The sequence below is a fragment of the Ursus americanus genome, chromosome 8 (genome assembly GCF_024610735.1).
Source record: "Ursus americanus isolate L20-20 chromosome 8, mUrsAme1.1.p, whole genome shotgun sequence".
In the NCBI taxonomy this organism is placed as follows: domain Eukaryota; kingdom Metazoa; phylum Chordata; class Mammalia; order Carnivora; family Ursidae; genus Ursus; species Ursus americanus.
Window position 1 is genome coordinate 65,402,875 of NC_142134.1, and position 18,078 is coordinate 65,420,952.

Here is an 18,078-nt window from a genome sequence, read left to right on the forward strand (position 1 = left end):
CCTTTCCTCCATGTTCCACCAAAAGCCTTTCACCCTCTACCCTTCCTTAGTGTCCTAGGCTTGCAATCATTCAGGTTAATCGGAACTTGTAAGCCAGAGTTTGGTACTTAATGTCTAAACTGTCACTGCTCTCATTTCTTGAGGAGTTCTAAGTCCAACTCCATTTGCAGTCGGTACAATTTTCTGCCAGAAAACATGATAATGGGATGTTAATTTAAAGGGCAAATCTACACATTAGGATATGGCTCAGTGCTCAAAACCCAAACCGGATGTGCCTTGGCAATGACAGCGCCACTCCATTTCTCCCTTCCATTCATCCGTAGGCAGCCCCTGAGCCAGGAAGAGTGCTTCATCACGGATAATTATCAGCTTCTTCCAAATGGGGAAAAAAAAATTGTGTAATTTTTCATAGTTATTATTGTTGGAGAAAATAGTTTTCTATCCAAACCTCTTTCAAGAGATATTTCCTGTGGGTTAGAATATATGTTCTATAATGAATTGAAGGTCACTATTTAGAAATTAACAGCTTTATTGAAAGTTGTCCCACATTCTCTGAGTCTATAGTGTTTGTGCTTTCTGTCTTTTCATTGTGTTTCCTTGCAGTTAGCTCTAGTAGACTACCCTGGATTTATTCACACTGATCCAACCTTAGACTCTAGGGGAGAGTATTCTGGGGTGGTAGTTGGAGGCAAGTAACTTTGGAAAACTGAGTGCTGTTGTTTTGTTTCTCCCGTAAGAGTGCCCCCTAGTAGTAAGCACTTAGTGAATGCCTACTGAATTAAATAGCGTAATCAATACGAAGGGAAAGAGAGAAAAAAAAAACCCACATTTTTGACCTTTTGTCGAGGTTTTGGCATTTCTTTCTGTCCATACATGCCTTTTCACAACCATCCGCCCCCTCACTTTATCTTTAGATGGAGGACCTCGCTATATCATTCAGCCTCAAATGGCATAGATTTTATCCATTCATCTCACATATAGTATTTGGAATTTCTTTGGAATTTCTGAGGAAGTCAGGGTGGTAGCTGATCTGGAAATGAATATAAATCTTTCATGGCTGAAGTTGGCATGCAGTTTCCTTAGCGTAGGAGAAAGAATTTTTACATTATCCTGACTTGGAAATGTAGAAGTTCTGAGAACCAAAATCTAAATTACATCAGGCTGTTCCTTGTTGTTACCTAGCATTGCAGAGCATTTTGGTGAGATCACCCATACAGAAGCATCAAGCACTGTACTTGGCATATATTAGAATTCAATAAATGTTAATCTCCTTACTAAATTCCCTTTCTCTTAGTCAAATCCCTTTTACCAAGGCTAGCTTATTTGTTGTTGAGAAACAACCATTGTATGTTTTCCCCAGCTAACTGGGAGGCTCTGTTCTCTTTTTGATAAAGATTTTGATGATGGAAAGTCAGTTAATTTCAGTTCTTTTTTTTTCTTTATTTATCCCCCTGTATTTTGATGTAACGATGATTTACTATACCTGTTAATGCAATATAAATCTTCAATTTTGTTATCCACCCCATCAGCAAACTAGCTTTTGTGAAAATTGAAGCTAAAAGATATTTGATGAATGTTCCATCTTCCTCAATGGTGAAAACTGGTCTGAAAATCATTTTTCAAGGAGCTTTTTCCAAAGGTTTAGAGTTCCTCCAAGCCTTTAAGAAGTTGAAAATGTTATTAAGCAATTTGATTTCTTTTCCTTTCATCTCCTGTTTAGAAATTAATGTCTTGAAAAATTGGCTGCAAATGTTAAGGTTTTTTAAAGATATGGAATCTATTCATCTGTCTAATAAAACTGCAACATGTTAAAAATAATCGTTTCTTTGCTAGACATTTTGGCCAATCTTTGAAAGATTTTTGTCTTTGCTTTTAGACCTTCAGATGCCTTTTAGTTTCATTTTTAGCACTAGGAAAACCAAGCACTCTAATCATTTTCTAAAATGAGAATTTCAGCATGTATTCAATCTCTGATCTTTGTAAGGAAGCAAGACGTGGTTCCATTCCTGTGTTTCATAAAAGGAGACGATAGACAAATAGGTAGTTTATGTGATTGCGCACCAGCCCTTGGGGTTTCTGTTTTTCCCATCTAGATTGTGTCTTCTTTTTACTGCAGAATGTATCAGTATCCGAAAAGGTCCTCTGGTTTATCTTCTTTGTAGGATCATTGTTGCATACAGTTTTGTATAAAGAAGCAATTCAGAGACTGTCCCAATATGTCTGCATATGGACGTGCATATGGTCGATTTTAGCTTTAACTTCAAATTTCCTTGAATACGTAGGCTGTGTGTATTCCCATAATGGTAGTTGAGCAATTTCTTTGTGATGGTTCAATTTCTTTCTCTGTCTTCTACATTCCCCCTCCTTTTTCTTTATACAGTAGTAACCTTCCTAAAAAGGCCCATTAAAAAAAAATCAACTAAAAAACCATAACACCCATGCAAGCAGGCGCCAGAAAGTTTAGATAACAGTCCCATCCCATTTGGCTGTTTGGCTGGAGCTGGCTGCGTAAATAGAATGGAATGTGGTGTTATGACTCCCTTACAACACTGTATAACACTGCCCCAGGGTGAGCCTCGCCATCCATTTATATTTATTGATCTCCAGGGTGTGCTGGGTGCTCTGGAACAATGCAATTGCAGCCCTCAGTTGAGACGACATACAATCTACATGGAAGTGAATCAGGCAGTCGACTCTGTTCGCTCTACTTCACCTGGTCAATTATTTAGGCCTGATTGCTGTTGTCAGAGGAACTGTGTTTTACTGAGTGTTTCAGTGGAGGCCCACCTCCGATGTTCAGAAGTGGTTTTTAAGAGTGAGAGTTCTGCAAACATGTAGTCCTCCATTCTTCTTCTACTTAAACCTGCAAAAACAAATCCTGAAAGTCTTTGTCAAGTCACTCAGCTGAGCTACGTGGGCAGGGTTTTCCCTGTGATTAAGCACCAAAACTGGCTTTCATTCTCCATTGTCTTAAAGAGTCTCAGAGTAAGGATTGCATGTAGGCATACAGGTAAGGGTTAAAAATGATTAATTGATTGGTGATTGATTTTTCAACAAATATTCATTGAGACGCTGGTGTGTTTCAAGTACCCTTAAAATACAGTAGTCAAGAAGACATGCGTTTTTTGCTTTCCCGAGGCTTTCCTTGTAGAGGGAGGTAGACGTTACACAATGAATTAACTATTAATTATTTAATTACAACTAGGCAGAGAACTATAAAGGAGAAATAGTGTACTATAAGAACAACTAATAGGAAGCCTGACCTCATCTCAAGTCTCAGAAGGAAATGATTGTTGATTTCAATGTAATTTTATAGTATGCTTACGTTGATGAAGAGGAGGGAGAGGCAGTGTGTGGAGGATCTTACAAGTAGCAAGGGGGCAGCAGGTGCGAAGGCCTTGGAGAAGGAAAGGAGCACAGTATATACAAGGGGCTGATAGAAGCTCAATGTAACGGGAAAGTAAAGGGAAGAAGGGGATGTGGGAGGTGAAGCCCATGAGAAAGGCAGGGCCTGGTGGGTCCTGTTAATCATTTAGGTCTTTCCTTAAGAGTTATGAGGCCCCTGATATGTTTTAGACAGTAATTGACATGATCAGATTCCTGCTCCCTTAGCAAAGATTTTTCTGACTGAAGTGAAGGAATAGATTAGAGGAGGGTAAATATAGACACAGGATCCAAGTTAAGAAGCTGCTATGCTAGTCCAGAAAGAAATGCTGGCAGCTTGGTTTAGGGGAGATGGAATAAGAGAGACAGAGCAGAGAGAGAGATATTTAGGAGGTAAAAATCAACAGGGCTTAATGAGTGATTGGATGTGTAGAGGGGACTAAGGGAACAATCAAGGAAGGCACTCAGGTGTTTGCCCTGAATACCTGGCTAGATGGCATTAATTTCACTGACACGAGAACAGTGGAGAAAGACCCACAGGGTAGAGGGTGGGACTGGAGAGCTGGGTTTGGGGACTGCTGGTCTAGTCTGAAGTGCTCAGAGGACGTCCAGCCAGAGATGTCAAGTAGACAGTTGGCAATTTGAGTCTGAAGCTCAGAGGAACTTCTCTGATGAAAACAGAAATATGAATGTTGCATTCGGTAAAAGAAGATGAGGCATGGCTGATCAGATCACCTAGGAGAGTATATAATATAGATCTGTGAATTGTTTAGTTATATTTCACAAGTGCTTACTGAATTCTCTTTGCCAGGCCCTTGGCTAAATATTAGGCATATGAAAAGGAAAGGCGTTCGGGGAGTAACATAGAGCGTCTCTTTGCCATAAGCCCAAATTACCCTTTACATCATCCAAGGCAGGATACTCTCAGTACATCCAGAGAAAACTCGTGAGCAAACTGAATCTATGCCTTCGTCCTGTGTTTCCTCGTCTCTGCTCCCATCTAACTGAAACCCCTGCAACCCTAAGTTCACATCATTCTTGTTTGTTCTTAGTAGGTGTAGAGATGAGGTGGTAAGCACGTTCTTTATGTAAGCTCCTTGTGTTCTGGAAAAACCTTCCCTCAGTTTTGACAGACATCATCACCTTTGGTCTTATCTTCTTAGAACAACTGATACATGATTGCTTCTTACACTAAGAAGGGTTTTCTTTACTGTTGTGTGAAAATGGAGTCCATCCTTTGGCTATAAGATATTATTTCCATATTTTGTAGGTTATAATTTGCTGATGACTTTCAGATTATGATGATATTGACTCCATTTGTGAAAATCAGGCCACACCCTTCTAGTCTGTTCCTAAAATAAGATTCATTGGCAAAGTGAAATTTATAGCCTCTTTTATAGCTCTTATTCTTCAGAGACCCATGGCTTAAAATAGCCTACATTTTAAGACTGTATTTTTCAAATTATTGTCTTTGGACCACCTATATCGGAATCACTTGGGTGTGCTTATTAAAAATGAAGATCATTGAATTGTCTTTTCCAATTTTTTTTAATACTGCCGGGATAAACCCCAATAATTTGCACTTTAAATAAGCACTCCAGGTAATTTTTATTTATTCTAGAGTTAAGAGTCGTCGTTTTGAGGGATGTCAAAATTTGTACATCTCATTATGAGAATCCTGAGTAAAATGAGAAATTAAACAGTTTTGCAAGACAGGTCAGTTTCTGACCAATTTTGAAGATTAAGAATCAAGTCACAAGGGTTAGGGTATTTAATAGGGATCGTGATAAACAGTGATAAACAGATCGCATTACCCTATTTCTTTTGTAATATGTCGAAGCTCAGGAGAGAATAACAGAGCTGGTGAGCAAAAGCAGAAGAGAGTGAGCTGCAGAGTAGGACCTGGGAAAGGAGGGGGGAATCCAGAGAACGGAGAAATGGACGCTAAGACTTGGGTCGCGTGTCGTCTTTTCATTCCGTTTTAGCGGATGTTTGACTTGAACCAGCATGCTCGGTGGGTTCTCGGTATGCATGACTGTACATTTTGGAACGTTTCTAGAGGTGCAACTTCCTTCCTATCTCCAGAACTGGCAAAAGTCTCTCCTTACTCCCACCCCCTCCCCAGGAAGAACGCCGTGTGATTTACGTTGGTAAAATCAGACCTGACACGACACGGACGGAACTGAGGGACCGTTTTGAAGTTTTTGGTGAAATTGAGGAGTGCACAGTAAATCTACGGGATGATGGGTAAGAACCTTCAAGATTATTTCTTGTTTAGAAGCTGACATATGTAAAAAATTATGGCCATAAGATTACCAGGATGGGAATGCTTTGACAGATGACATGTTGAGTTCAGAACCTTATTTATTTTCTTTTATCCCTATTTATTAATCTTTCTAGTTGAGATTTCCTGTCCCAGAAATAAGTATTTAGCTGCTTGACAGGACAATCACACTGATAAATGGATGCAGTGGTTCAGACGTTGGCACCAGGGAAGTCTTCCAAAGTAGGAAGGGTTCCAGGCATCTATGTTAATGCTTCCTCGCCAGCTTTGAACCTCTCTTCTTTGTCCATTGCAGAGACAGCTATGGTTTCATTACCTACCGTTATACCTGTGATGCTTTTGCTGCTCTTGAAAATGGATACACTTTGCGCAGGTCGAATGAAACTGACTTCGAGCTGTACTTTTGTGGACGCAAGCAATTTTTCAAGTCTAACTATGCAGACCTAGGTATGGATTTTATTGTATGTGAAATGAGGAATCCATAATGGAGGGCTCAAAATGAAAGCAGATGTAAACCGTAGGCATATTGGGTTGGACCCTCACTTTATTTTGCTGAAGGGAATGTTTGAATACAGATTTTATCTTATTTTTAATCTTTTTTAAGGTACAAGACAGTTTCAGAAGCAAAGGGCTCGGGTTTTGGCGGCAAAGAGCAGAAGTAAATTCTTCGTACTGTCTTCTCAAATGCTGAAAGTCTGCACTGTTTGTGCGTGTGCGTGTTGACATGTGTTTATGTTGTGTGTGCATGTGTGTGTGTCTTTGCATAGGTTTGCAATGTGCTTTCTGTGCCTGCCCTGAATCCTTCTGTATAAAACTTAGCATTATCATCTTTGTCTTACGGAACAGAATATGCAATAGAATATTCTGGTGCTTTTTTCCTTATTATCCTACAAACTCTTAAAAATGTTAAGACATTTTCTACAAATTACACCTTGAGAAAATATAATTTCATATGCTAAATCACACTATACTTTCTTTAAAACAAAAGAAGAAAAAGAAACTCTGTTATTTTTTGAGTGTTTCCGTATGCTAGGCACTGTGCCAGGGGCTCTGCAAACATTTTCTTATTTAATTACCAGAACAATCCTAGGAGGTGGTTATTATTATTATTATCATCATCCTCTCATAGATAAGGAAACTGAAGCATTTGTAAGTATTCCTTTTTCCTGTTGTAAAAGTTATACAGACTCAAGGGGTAAAATTTGGAAAATGTCAAAAGTATTAGGAAAAACAGTAATATCACCTGTCAGCCCATCACCTAGAGATCTGCTGTGTGATTTACAGTCCAGTCTTTTGTCTCAGGATGTCTAATTTCTTATAGTTGAGCTCACGTAATTTAGATCTATCAGTTTTTATTTTTTATTTATTTTATTTATTTTTTTTTAAAGATTTTATTTATTTATTTGACAGAGATAGAGACAGCCAGTGAGAGAGGGAACACAAGCAGGGGGAGTGGGAGAGAAAGAAGCAGGCTCATAGCAGAAGAGCCTGATGTGGGGCTCGATCCCAGGACTCTGGGATCACGCCCTGAGCCGAAGGCAGACGCTTTAACCGCTGTGCCACCCAGGCGCCCCTAGATCTATCAGTTTTTAAATTCAGCTCTTCTCAATGCATGTTATGTAAGTTCATTTTCTACTGTATTCATGGGATTTAAAATAATTTATCAACTTACTTTAATGGTTGCACAGTATTGTGTTAGGTGAATACCATTATATTTAATCATTCCATTATAGCTAAACATTTATTCAATTTTCAATTTTTTTGGCATTATAAATAATGCCAAAATGGACATCTTAATTTTCTTCCCAATTTTAATTTGGTCCCTTTGCATGCCAGTCCCTATTTAATGTACATATCGTAAGCCTTTAAATCCTTTGATGAAGGAATCAAGGAAGGGAAATGGCAAATGTCTTGTGCATATGACGTAATTAATTTAAATCAATTTATAACAATCATCATAAGATTAACATATAAATCTGTTCCTCAGCATTACTATATATCTGTCTGCACTTGCTTTGGCTTGGTATAAAGAAAGAAATGAATACCAAATACAGGGATTTTTTTTTCTCCGCTCCACCAAAGTGATGTCTTCCTACAGTAATTGATATAGGAGGTGTGCATTGTTCAGGGGGAATATGCTATAATTCACTTCACAAGCTAAATAGATAGTATGAAGCAGGGGAGAGGCAGCTGACTGTCAGAGAGATAGAGGCCTAGGGATGAAAATATAAAAGGTGGCAAGTCATTTGTTCAAATGTTGGCTGATAAAAACAGTCAAGACGGATTGAAGTCTTAAGTTGATTTGACTTATTTTCTTCAGTGATGAAGGCCAGGGTGTTTCCAGTCTTTCAAAACATCTAGAGTTTAAAATAAGCTACCTAGAGGGGCCTTTAAATCACGATTCATCACTGGTAGAGGGAGGATTGGATGGTATTTCCAAATTGAACTGGAGCCTCCCTGAAATATTTCTAAGAAGAATGCTTCCCCTCTTGTTATCTTTCTGCCTCGCCAGCAGCAATAGAAACTTTGCCGTTGCTAAGCTGGCTCTGTATTTTCTGAAAAGTATGTTTGATGTGTATTGTAGTAGCATGGGTTTTCTCCGATTCCCTCAAGCCCTACAATTTCACGAAGGGTAGTCGATCTGAGCGTAGGCATAGCAGAGTGGAAAGAGCCCCGGCTTCGGAATCTGATAGACCTGGTTTTGAAACCTGACTTAGCTGCTGACCTTGAGCAAACAATTAAGCTCCATCTGCCTCCAGTTCTTCGTTTGTAAACTACATCATAATGTTGTTGCAAAGATTAAATACATGTTTGTGATGTGGTTGGCGTAGTATCTGACATAAAGTAGGTGCTCAATAAATAGTAGCTATGTTTGTAATTAAAAATGATGGCAATGAGAAGTTAGAAATGTCAAGTTATTTTAAAATGAAAGCGTCAGCATCAGGGGCCAGCTCTGGAACCGAACAACACACATTCATATGTGTCCTGTGTTTGTCCCCTGAAGAGTTCATGTGAAATGCTTTAGGGCATGACCCGTGAATTTGATGAGCGTGAGACCATACTGGACACTTAGAGGGATTGGGGGCTCACACGTGTGTCTGCTGAGAGTTAGTGAAAATGATGTGATCTAGATTAATTTTACCAAGAGTTAAGAGCCCTATCATTTTAAAAAGATTTAATCATTTTTTTTTTCTGTTTTGCTCCCCAGATTGTTAGCTCACACATCCTGTTCCTCTATTATCGGGGCCACCTGGTGATTACTACAAGACTATGAGTACAGAATGTGGTGATTCCATGTTAATATTATGAGCCAGTTTTATAAGTGAGACTCAGGGTTAAAGGGACAATCAAGGTTACCTAGATAAAGCCAGGATTTAAGCCTGGTTTCCGTGAATCTCTAATCTGTGAGTCTGTTTACTGTCTTATAAACAGATGGATCTTTCTCAAAGACCTCAATGAAGAATCTTAAAGATGAGAGATAGAAATTAAATTAGGACTATAGGGGCGCCTGGGTGGCACAGCGGTTAAAGGTCTGCCTTCGGCTCAGGGCGTGATCCCGGCGTTATGGGATCGAGCCCCACATCAGGCTCTTCCGCCATGAGCCTGCTTCTTCCTCTCCCACTCCCCCTGCTGTGTTCCCTCTCTCGCTGGCTATCTCTATCTCTGTCAAATAAATAAATAAAATCTTTAAAAATAAATAAATAAATAAATAAATAAATAAATAAATAAATAAATAAATAAATTAGGACTATAGAACCAGAAGAGAAGGATGGGTTAATATGAAGAATATAATAATATATCCATCAGGAATTAGTTATGGTATAAAACTTTTAAACATATAAGAAAAATGAAATAAATAACATTCATCTCAAATTCTTCATTAACTCAAAAAATGTATTACATTATCAGCATCTCAAATATATACATAACTTTATATATACTCTTGGCATTCATTGGTAAATCATCCCAAGATCCCAACGGGAAGATTTTCAACCCACTTTTTTTTTTTTTTAATGCTGGTGTTCAAGATTAATACATTCATTCAACAAATTCTAATCTTAGTACCTGCTTTGTACCAACAGTTTTCTAGGTGGAAAGACTGCGGTTGTATTGTGATGTGTTTCTATTTATATGGTATCATTATTTATAACAATTTATTTTAAAAAATAATTAGAGTGGCTTTTGACTTTTTCCTGTCAAAATTCTATTATATCTTACTTGTGTTGCAATATCCTTTCGTGGCAAGAAAGAGGTGACCTAGATGTTGTTGTCTCAGGAATTGCATGTAACCATGTATTCATACAGTAGAAAAGAGTTTGTAGATGCCTATTGTGTGACATAGTCTGCCTGTGTAAGTGATTGCATATTTGTAAATACCAGCTATCATATTCATAGCGAAGAAACTATCGACAGCCACTGTTTCCAAATATTTTTTTCGCTAATGAAAATATGGAAACACTGAAATTTTGGGTTTGATCTAGAGGAACCCAAAGTCAAGACATTTTAAGTATTCTCAAAATGTCCTTCAAGAAATATCTGTATGTGTGTTCTTTTCTTTTTTCTTTTTCTTTCTTTTTTTTTTTTTTAAGATTTTATTTATTTATTTGAGAGAGAGAGAGCTCATGAGTGGGATGGGCAACAGAGGGAGAAGCAGACTCCCTGCTGAGCAGGGAGCCCAATGCGGGGCTCAACCTGGGATCCAGGACTCCGGGATCATGACCTGAGCCAAAGGCAGATGCTTAACCTACTGAGCCACCCAGGCGCCCCGTATGTGTGTTTTTGACATTTCTGTGCTGACCTTAATGCTACGCAGACTCTGGTCACCAGGAGACTCTTCTAACGTTATTTATGATGCAAGTGCAATTCCGATTTCAGGTTAATCTCAAGCAATGAGCAGGACTTTTTGTGTGTATGTGTCTACAAAAAAAGATTTTGATTGGAATGACAGCTGCTCTTGAAGCTTTAGTGATACAAGCCAACTGCTCATTAGGCTATCTATGAAGAGAAGGATGGGAGCCGGTGTAATTTAAGAATTGACTCTGTGAGATGTTAGTGAGGAAAGATTGGCCATTTTTGTCCTGTCTTTTATGTCTGAGGCCAACTGTAACTGCTGTTCTTACCTGGAAAAACTTGCTCGGCAAAAAAATCAGTAAATACAAGGGATGGTAAGAATGAAAGAAAAGAAAGTGAAGGAATTTCCTTGTCTTTAAATCTAAGATGGCTGAAGTAGGTTGAAGCTAGGGCGAAAAATCAGGCTGGTGCTGGAGAGCTTGAGGGATTGCAACCATTTCAGCCAAACAGCTTGTGAGGTCAATGAGTACGCCGCCATATTATCTAATCTCATACTCTTCTGTCACTTCGGACATTTCTGTTTCATAACACTCTGGATAAAACACAGAAATGTTCGTCTGTTTGTGGGATTGTTAATACTTCCCAGAAAGGACTGGTTTTCCCTTCAAGTAAGGGCTCTCAAAAGAATGAATTTATTTGCAAGAGGCTTTCTATTATATTTCTAAGATGTCTTTCCTCATTTGCAAGACCAGCAGACATATCTGATTTTTTTTATAAATGTCACTGGAGAAATATCAGAAATATTTAGAATCAGAATTTCATTTTACATCCATCGTTGTTGAAACATGACAATTTTGTTAAGGGGCTATGTGAAGTATGTCAAACTCTTCACAAAAGCTGACTTGGACTTGTTCAAGGAAGACCATGGTTTTATTTATACCTGTGTATTTTTACTGTTGTATTAGTGAGGTTGACTTTGCCTTCTCTGGACATGAAGTGTTTCCCTATACCTTCTAATTTGGGGTGAATTTGTGCCACTATTGCTGGGGTGCTCCCAAGGTACTGGAATAGATAAGTGGATCATATGTTCCTCATGCCTGAAAGGAGAGCAGCCGGATGGCGAGTAGGTGAAGTTCTGATGATTCTCCCACCCTCCCTCTCACCAGGCTTTTATGCTCCGTGAAATCAATCCCATTGACTAGGAAAATTAGTTCCAGCTTCTACTCTTACCTCTCCACTTGAGTTGTTGAGGAGCCTTGGGTAAATCATTTAACATTCCTGGAAGGGGGCAGGACATGGCTATTTTTAACGTGTATTCATTGGATACATTGCTATAGATTAGAAATATTAAAGTTTGTTCTGATTACCTCCTAGAATTGTTTAAGACTAAAAAGAGTCAAAAAGTAGTGTTTTGAATGCTTACCACTTCTTACCCTCTGTAAACATGTTATCTAAACTTATACTCTCTCTTCCTTTCTCTCTGTAAACATGTATATTTTTAAATATTTATTTTTATGCATTGTATATAGTTATATATACATTTATAAATATGCTTATATATCATTTACAAATTATTATATTTAAATATAAATAATATAACAATAAAATATTGGGTATATATGCCCTCTGCAAATATATATACACATATAAAACATATATACCAATAAAATATATCAATATATATATATCAATAAAAGTTGGGTATATTTTTAAAAGTGTATCGATTGGATAAGCTATTATTGAATCAAGTACTCTTGAGTTGGACGAGTGAGTTAATGACGAGAGTGTGTCTAACCTGGCGTGGGTTTCTTGCAGATTCAAACTCAGATGACTTTGACCCTGCTTCCACCAAGAGCAAGTATGACTCTCTGGATTTCGATAGTTTACTGAAAGAAGCTCAGAGAAGCTTGCGCAGGTAACATGTTCCCTGGCTGAAGATGACAGAGGGACGGTGAATACCTCACGGGACAGCGCGTCCTTCCCTAACTGACTATTGCAAGTCATACTTAGGAATTTCTCCTACTTTACACTCTCTGTATAAAAACAAAACAAAACAACAACAATACAACAAGAACAACAACAATGGTTTACATGAACACAGCTGCTGAAGAGGCAAGAGACAGAATGGATATCCAGTAAGCACATGTTTATTCATGGGTGTCAGCTTTGCTTTCCCTGGAGTCTCTTGGTGATGGAGTGTATGTGCGCGCACGCGTGTGTGCGTGTGTGTGCGTGCGCGTGTGTGTGCGTGTGTGTGTGTGCGCGCATGCGCACGCCTGGTTGGGGGGGACTATGTATGCACAGGTGGGGACTGGGGGCACCTGTACCAGAGTGTGCCAGGGCAAACCACTTCAAATGGCAGCAGTTCCATGAAGACACACTTAAAACCTAGAACTTCAAAATGTTCGTATTCTATTCAAAAAGAAAAAAAATGCATAAATTCAAAAGGAAAGAAAACTAACCAACCAACCACAAACCACCCTAAAATGACAGCCACTGATGTCTGGGCATCAACCTCCGTACTGTGTTTTTTAAGAAAGTGCAAAATCGACTTGAAGCAAGCTTTCTCTCATAACATGATGGTTATATGACAATCCCGAAGAAACCACAGGTTCTGTGGTTTCTCTCTCTCTCTCTCTCTCTCCCTCACTCCCTCTCTCTGTCTGTCCGCCTCCCTCTCTTTCTCCCTCTCCTCCTCTCTCCCACTATCTCTTCCTTTCTCTCTCTCTTTCTGTCACTCGTTCTGTCTCTCTTTTTCTTCTTTTTTTCCTTTTGCCATGGAGTCTGGGTGGGAGAGGACACTGCGGGCAGCGGAATGCTAAACTTTCCTAACATTTTGAAGTTTCTGTAGTTCATCCTCTATCCTGACACCCATGTCAATGTCCAAAATGTTGATCTTCCACTGCAAATTTCAAAAGCCTTGTCAAGGGTCAAGCGAGCAGCTTGTTCAGCGGTCCTTTCTGAGGAGCGGGCACGGTGTTACATTACTAATGAGAGTTGGGTAGAACTCTCTGGTATGTGTTCAGATAGTGTCATTGCTACATTCTCTGATGTAGTGAAGTATTTACAGATGTTCAATGGAGTATTTTTATTTTGTGTACATACTATACGACAATGTTCTTTTTTGTTACAGCTATGCACTGTAAATGCAGCCTTCTTTTCAAAACTGCTCAATTTTTCTTAATCAAGAATATTCAAATGTAATTACGAGGTGATACAATTATTGTACACTCACATATTTAGAAGCTGAACTTACTGCTTATATATATTTGATTGTAAAAACAAAAACGACAGTGTGTGTGTCCGTCGACTGCAAGAACAAAATGATGCTTACGCGTACCCATCCCTTCTTAGACAAGCTTCGAGCTGAGCATCTTGTCGAGAAATATCCTAGCCCCCTAAAGGTATTAACCACTTATGCGATATTTTTCCACATTTTCTTGTTGCTTGTTTTTCTTTGAAGTTTTATACACTGGATTTGTTAGGGGAATGAAATTTTCTCATCTAAAATTTTTCTAGGAGATATCATGATTTTATGTAAAGTCTCTCAATGGGTAACCATTAAGAAATGTTTTTATTTTCTCTATCAACAGTAGTTTTGAAACTAGAGGTCAGAAATCTTTTTAAAATGCTGTTTCGTTTTAATTTTTGTGATTTTAATTTGATACAAAATGCTGAGGTAATAATTATAGTATGATTTTTACAATAATTAATGTGTGTCTGAAGACTATTCTTGAAGCCAGTATCTCTTTCCCTTGGCAGAGTATGATGATGGTATTTATCTGTATTTTTTACAGTTATGCATCCTGTATAAATACTGATAATTCATTCCTTTGTTTACTAAAGAGACATATTTATCAGTTGCAGATAGCCTATTTATTATAAATTATGAGATGATGACATTAATAAAGCCAGTGGAAATTTTCTACCTAGGATGCATGGCAATTGTCAGGTTGGAGTTGAAATGTTTCATTCGGGAAATTCAGCTTTTGCAGAAGCGGTGTTTCTACTTGCACTAGCTTGGCCTCTGACGTGACCATGATGTTGTTCTTGATGACATTGCTTCTGCTAAATTCAATAAAAACTTCAGAAAAACCTCCATTTTGAGCATCAGGATTTCATCTGAGTGCGGAGCCCTGGAATGGAAGTCAGTAAAGTTTGGAGTGTGTATTCAAGTTTCTAAATTGAGATTCGATTACAGTTTGGCCGACATGACTTTTCTGGAAGATGTGAGATACCTACTCCTTAATCGTTCTTTTCCTTTCTCTCGCCCAACACAATCTTATAAAACGGATTTCACCCCCAGGCCAATGCAGCTAATTTTGGGAGCTGCATTCATTTATCACCAGCATATTGTGTTCTGAGTGAATCCACTGTCTGTCCTGTCGGATGCTTGCTTGATTTTTTGGCTTCTTATTTCTAAGTAGATAGAAAGCAATAAAAAAAAATATGAAATAAAAGAACTTGTTCACAGGTTCTGCGTTACGGCAGTAACACATCTTTAATCCGCCTAATTCTTGTTGTTCTGTAGGTTAAATGCAGATATTTTAACTCTGTGTGAACGCCAAACTAAAGTTTACAGTCTTTCTTTCGGAATTTTGAGTATCTTCTGTTGTAGAATAATAATAATAAAAAAAAAGACTATTAAGAGCAATAAATTATTTTTAAGAAATCAATATTTAGTAAATCATATTATGTGTTCAAGGACCAGATGCGTTCTCTACTTTGCCTTTAAATTTTTGTGATCCAATTTTAAATACATTCTCCTTTTTGCCCTGGATGTTGACATGAGTAAAATACTTGGTTTCTTTTCTTACTTATCAAAAGACAACACTACAGATTTCAAGTTGAGGATTAATTTGTCCCCACTCTGGCCTGACAAATATCGTTACCATGAAGATAGTTTTCCTCCATGGACTTCAAATCGCATCTAAAATTAGTGCAAAGGGAGAATCACTAACCCATCTGAATAGAGCTTTTTGTATCTTATGCAGACCCTGTGGGTAGCCCATCAAAATGTAAACTGTGTTCCTTTTATTTTTATTTTTAATTTTTTTTTTTTTGGAGAGAATATTTCAAATGAACACATGCACCCCATCATCACTGGAGGCAAATTTCAGCATAGAACTGTAGGATTTTTAGATGACCGCAGGCCAATGCCTTCACGCTGTGGTAAGTACCACATCTACAATTTTGGTGACCGAACTGGTGCTTTAGAAATGTGGGGTTTTGTGTTTTTGTTTTTTTAAAAGAGATGTAGCGGAATAATTCTTCCAGTGCAACAAAATCAATTTTTGCTAAACGACTCCGAGAACAACGCGGTTGGGCTGTCAACATTCAAAGCAGCAGAGAGGGAACTTTGCACTATTGGGGTATGATGGTTGGGTCAGTTGAAAAAAGGAAACCTTTTCATGCCTTTAGATGTGAGCTTACAGTAGGTAATGATTATGTGTCCTTTTTTGATGGCTGTAACGAGAACTTCAATCACTGTAGTCTAAGACCTGATCTATAGATGACCTAGAATAGCCATGTAATATAATGTGATGATTCTAAATTTGTACCTATGTGACAGACATTTTCAATAATGTGAACTGCTGATTTGATGGAGCTACTTTAAGATTTGTAGGTGAAAGTGTAACACTGTTGGTTGAACTATGCTGAAGAGGGAAAGTGAGCGATTAGTTTAGCCCTTGCCGGGCTTTTTTTTCCCACCTGCCAATTCTACATGTATTGTTGTGGTTTTATTCATTGTATGAAAATTCCTGTGATTTTTTTTTTTAAATGTGCAGTACACATCAGCCTCACTGAGCTAATAAAGGGAAACGAATGTTTCAAATCTACTTCTGCTTTTCTTATTTATTTTAACCAATCTCATGTTGGCATGTTTCTCAGACCAGTACACATTAGTGGCTTTATCATTATTCCATTTTCTCTCTGGATCTCCTTCCTTTTCTCCCGCTTCTCCACATTCATGGATGGATTTCAGCTCTAAGGTAACGTAGACCTTCTGTATTTTACCTTTTCTCCTTTCAAACGGCAAAGGCGGAAGTGGTTTCTATAATGAGCAATGACGTGGGGCTTTAGGAAATGGATTAACTAGGTTTTGTACAGAAAGTGTGTATTTTTAAGTACAAGCCATTGCCCCTCGTGAGAATCCTGCTGAATATTCAGCTTAGGAAGCAATTCTGTAGTTGGACTGAGCGTGTTGCCAAGACTTGTAACAGGGCGCAGCCCCCATTGTGTGCAAGTCATATGGGACGAGCTGATAGCTGCTGACATAGCTTGCTGTCAGGATGTCTGTCTACTGTGCCTCGCAGGTGACTGGTGGTCCTGATGACCAAGATGACAGAGAATGCCCTTGTTCGTGCTCTGCCCTCTCCCAGTTTTACATGGTCGTCCCCACTCCCAGCCACCTGCATTGCAAGACCCACCATAAACATGACATTGGGGAAAGACTCTAAGATTTGCCAGTTGTTTTATCAAAACAGAAAATAAAAATTACATTATCTTACCCAAATATGACCCTCACCTCCAACCGTGGCTACCGAGCACGCCTGGTGGATTACCCTCGGATTCTGACTCGTCTCCATTGATGCTTAAATTGCATACGACATTTTTAATCTTCTGGCTGGACCCAGCAAGGACATGGGAAGAATGCGGGTCTTTCTTTTAAAGGGTTAACTTTTTACCCTTAAAAACCTTTTGAGAGGAAAGAGGGAATTTGAAGAAGTAACAGTAGTAGCTGCTGGCCTGGTACTAGGATATTCTGATTAAAAATAAAGGATTTATTTCGTGTTGTCCTCAAAACATTAAATCACTTCCATCCTTGATGACACTAATGGCAAAATAATTATTGAAACCAAAATTAGGCTGATAAAAATAAATGAACACTGAATATGAATAGTTTATATAAAAGGAGCTTGTCTCAATTCAAAAGTCCTCTAAACTAAATCTGTCTAAACTGTACAATGTGATATTCAAACTCCCTTTTCAGCATTGCTGGTGTTCTCTCCATTGTAGGATTATTTAGCTAATCATTGGATATAATTTACAGCCCTAACAACATTATTATACTCATTTGACACTAGTGTTACTAGCTACACAGTTGTAACCCAGCATTAATTATAGAATATTTTAACCAAAGCGTACTTTTTGCAGTATTTACTTTATATTAATCTTATATTTTGCAATTCTTGTTGCCATTCCTTGTTTTCAACCACATTATACACCATTATAAATCAATCTTCGTACTTTATCAAACAGCAGAGAGTAATAAAGAAGGTCACAACTCATAGAGGAGTTCCTTGGAGGTTTGTAACATCATGATTTAAATCTCAGAAAGATTTAATCAAAAGCTGAATTAATCCCTGGGGGAAAAGATGCTATATAGATTCTATTGATGGGCACAAAGCAGCCCATTTCTTTTCATTGGTCTCTGTTAACACGTTGGGAAAAAGAAACATAGTTTTTGTTCGGGAAAGAAAACAAGATTTCCTTAATGGGGGAAGGGTAATATGAAATGGCCTTTATGCCTTGTTTCTTCCCTTTCATTCAGAACGATCAGTTTCATTCCACTTGCCGTGGCTTTTTCTGTTCTTCTAGTGCGCGGTTCCACCCCC

The 18,078-nt window shown here is 38.3% G+C and overlaps 1 protein-coding gene across 6 annotated transcripts in view; it reads left to right on the top strand.

The window, feature by feature from the left end:
* The window catches only part of PPARGC1A (PPARG coactivator 1 alpha), a 634,327-nt gene extending 618,028 nt beyond the window's left edge, over positions 1–16,299 (top strand). For 2 of the 6 annotated variants that reach the window (XM_087863908.1, XM_045771385.2), the window contains exons 11-13: positions 5,510–5,631; positions 5,964–6,115; positions 12,275–16,299. In XM_087863908.1, the coding sequence (XP_087720034.1) occupies positions 5,510–5,631; positions 5,964–6,115; positions 12,275–12,378 (378 nt within the window). In that variant the 3' untranslated portion in view covers positions 12,379–16,299. Of the gene's footprint in view, positions 1–5,509; positions 5,632–5,963; positions 6,116–6,272; positions 7,159–12,274 lie in introns of those variants that run through there. The other 4 variants (XM_087863911.1, XM_087863909.1, XM_087863910.1 and 1 more) reach the window with 4 other exon arrangements.
* Positions 16,300–18,078: the final 1,779 nt, after the last annotated feature.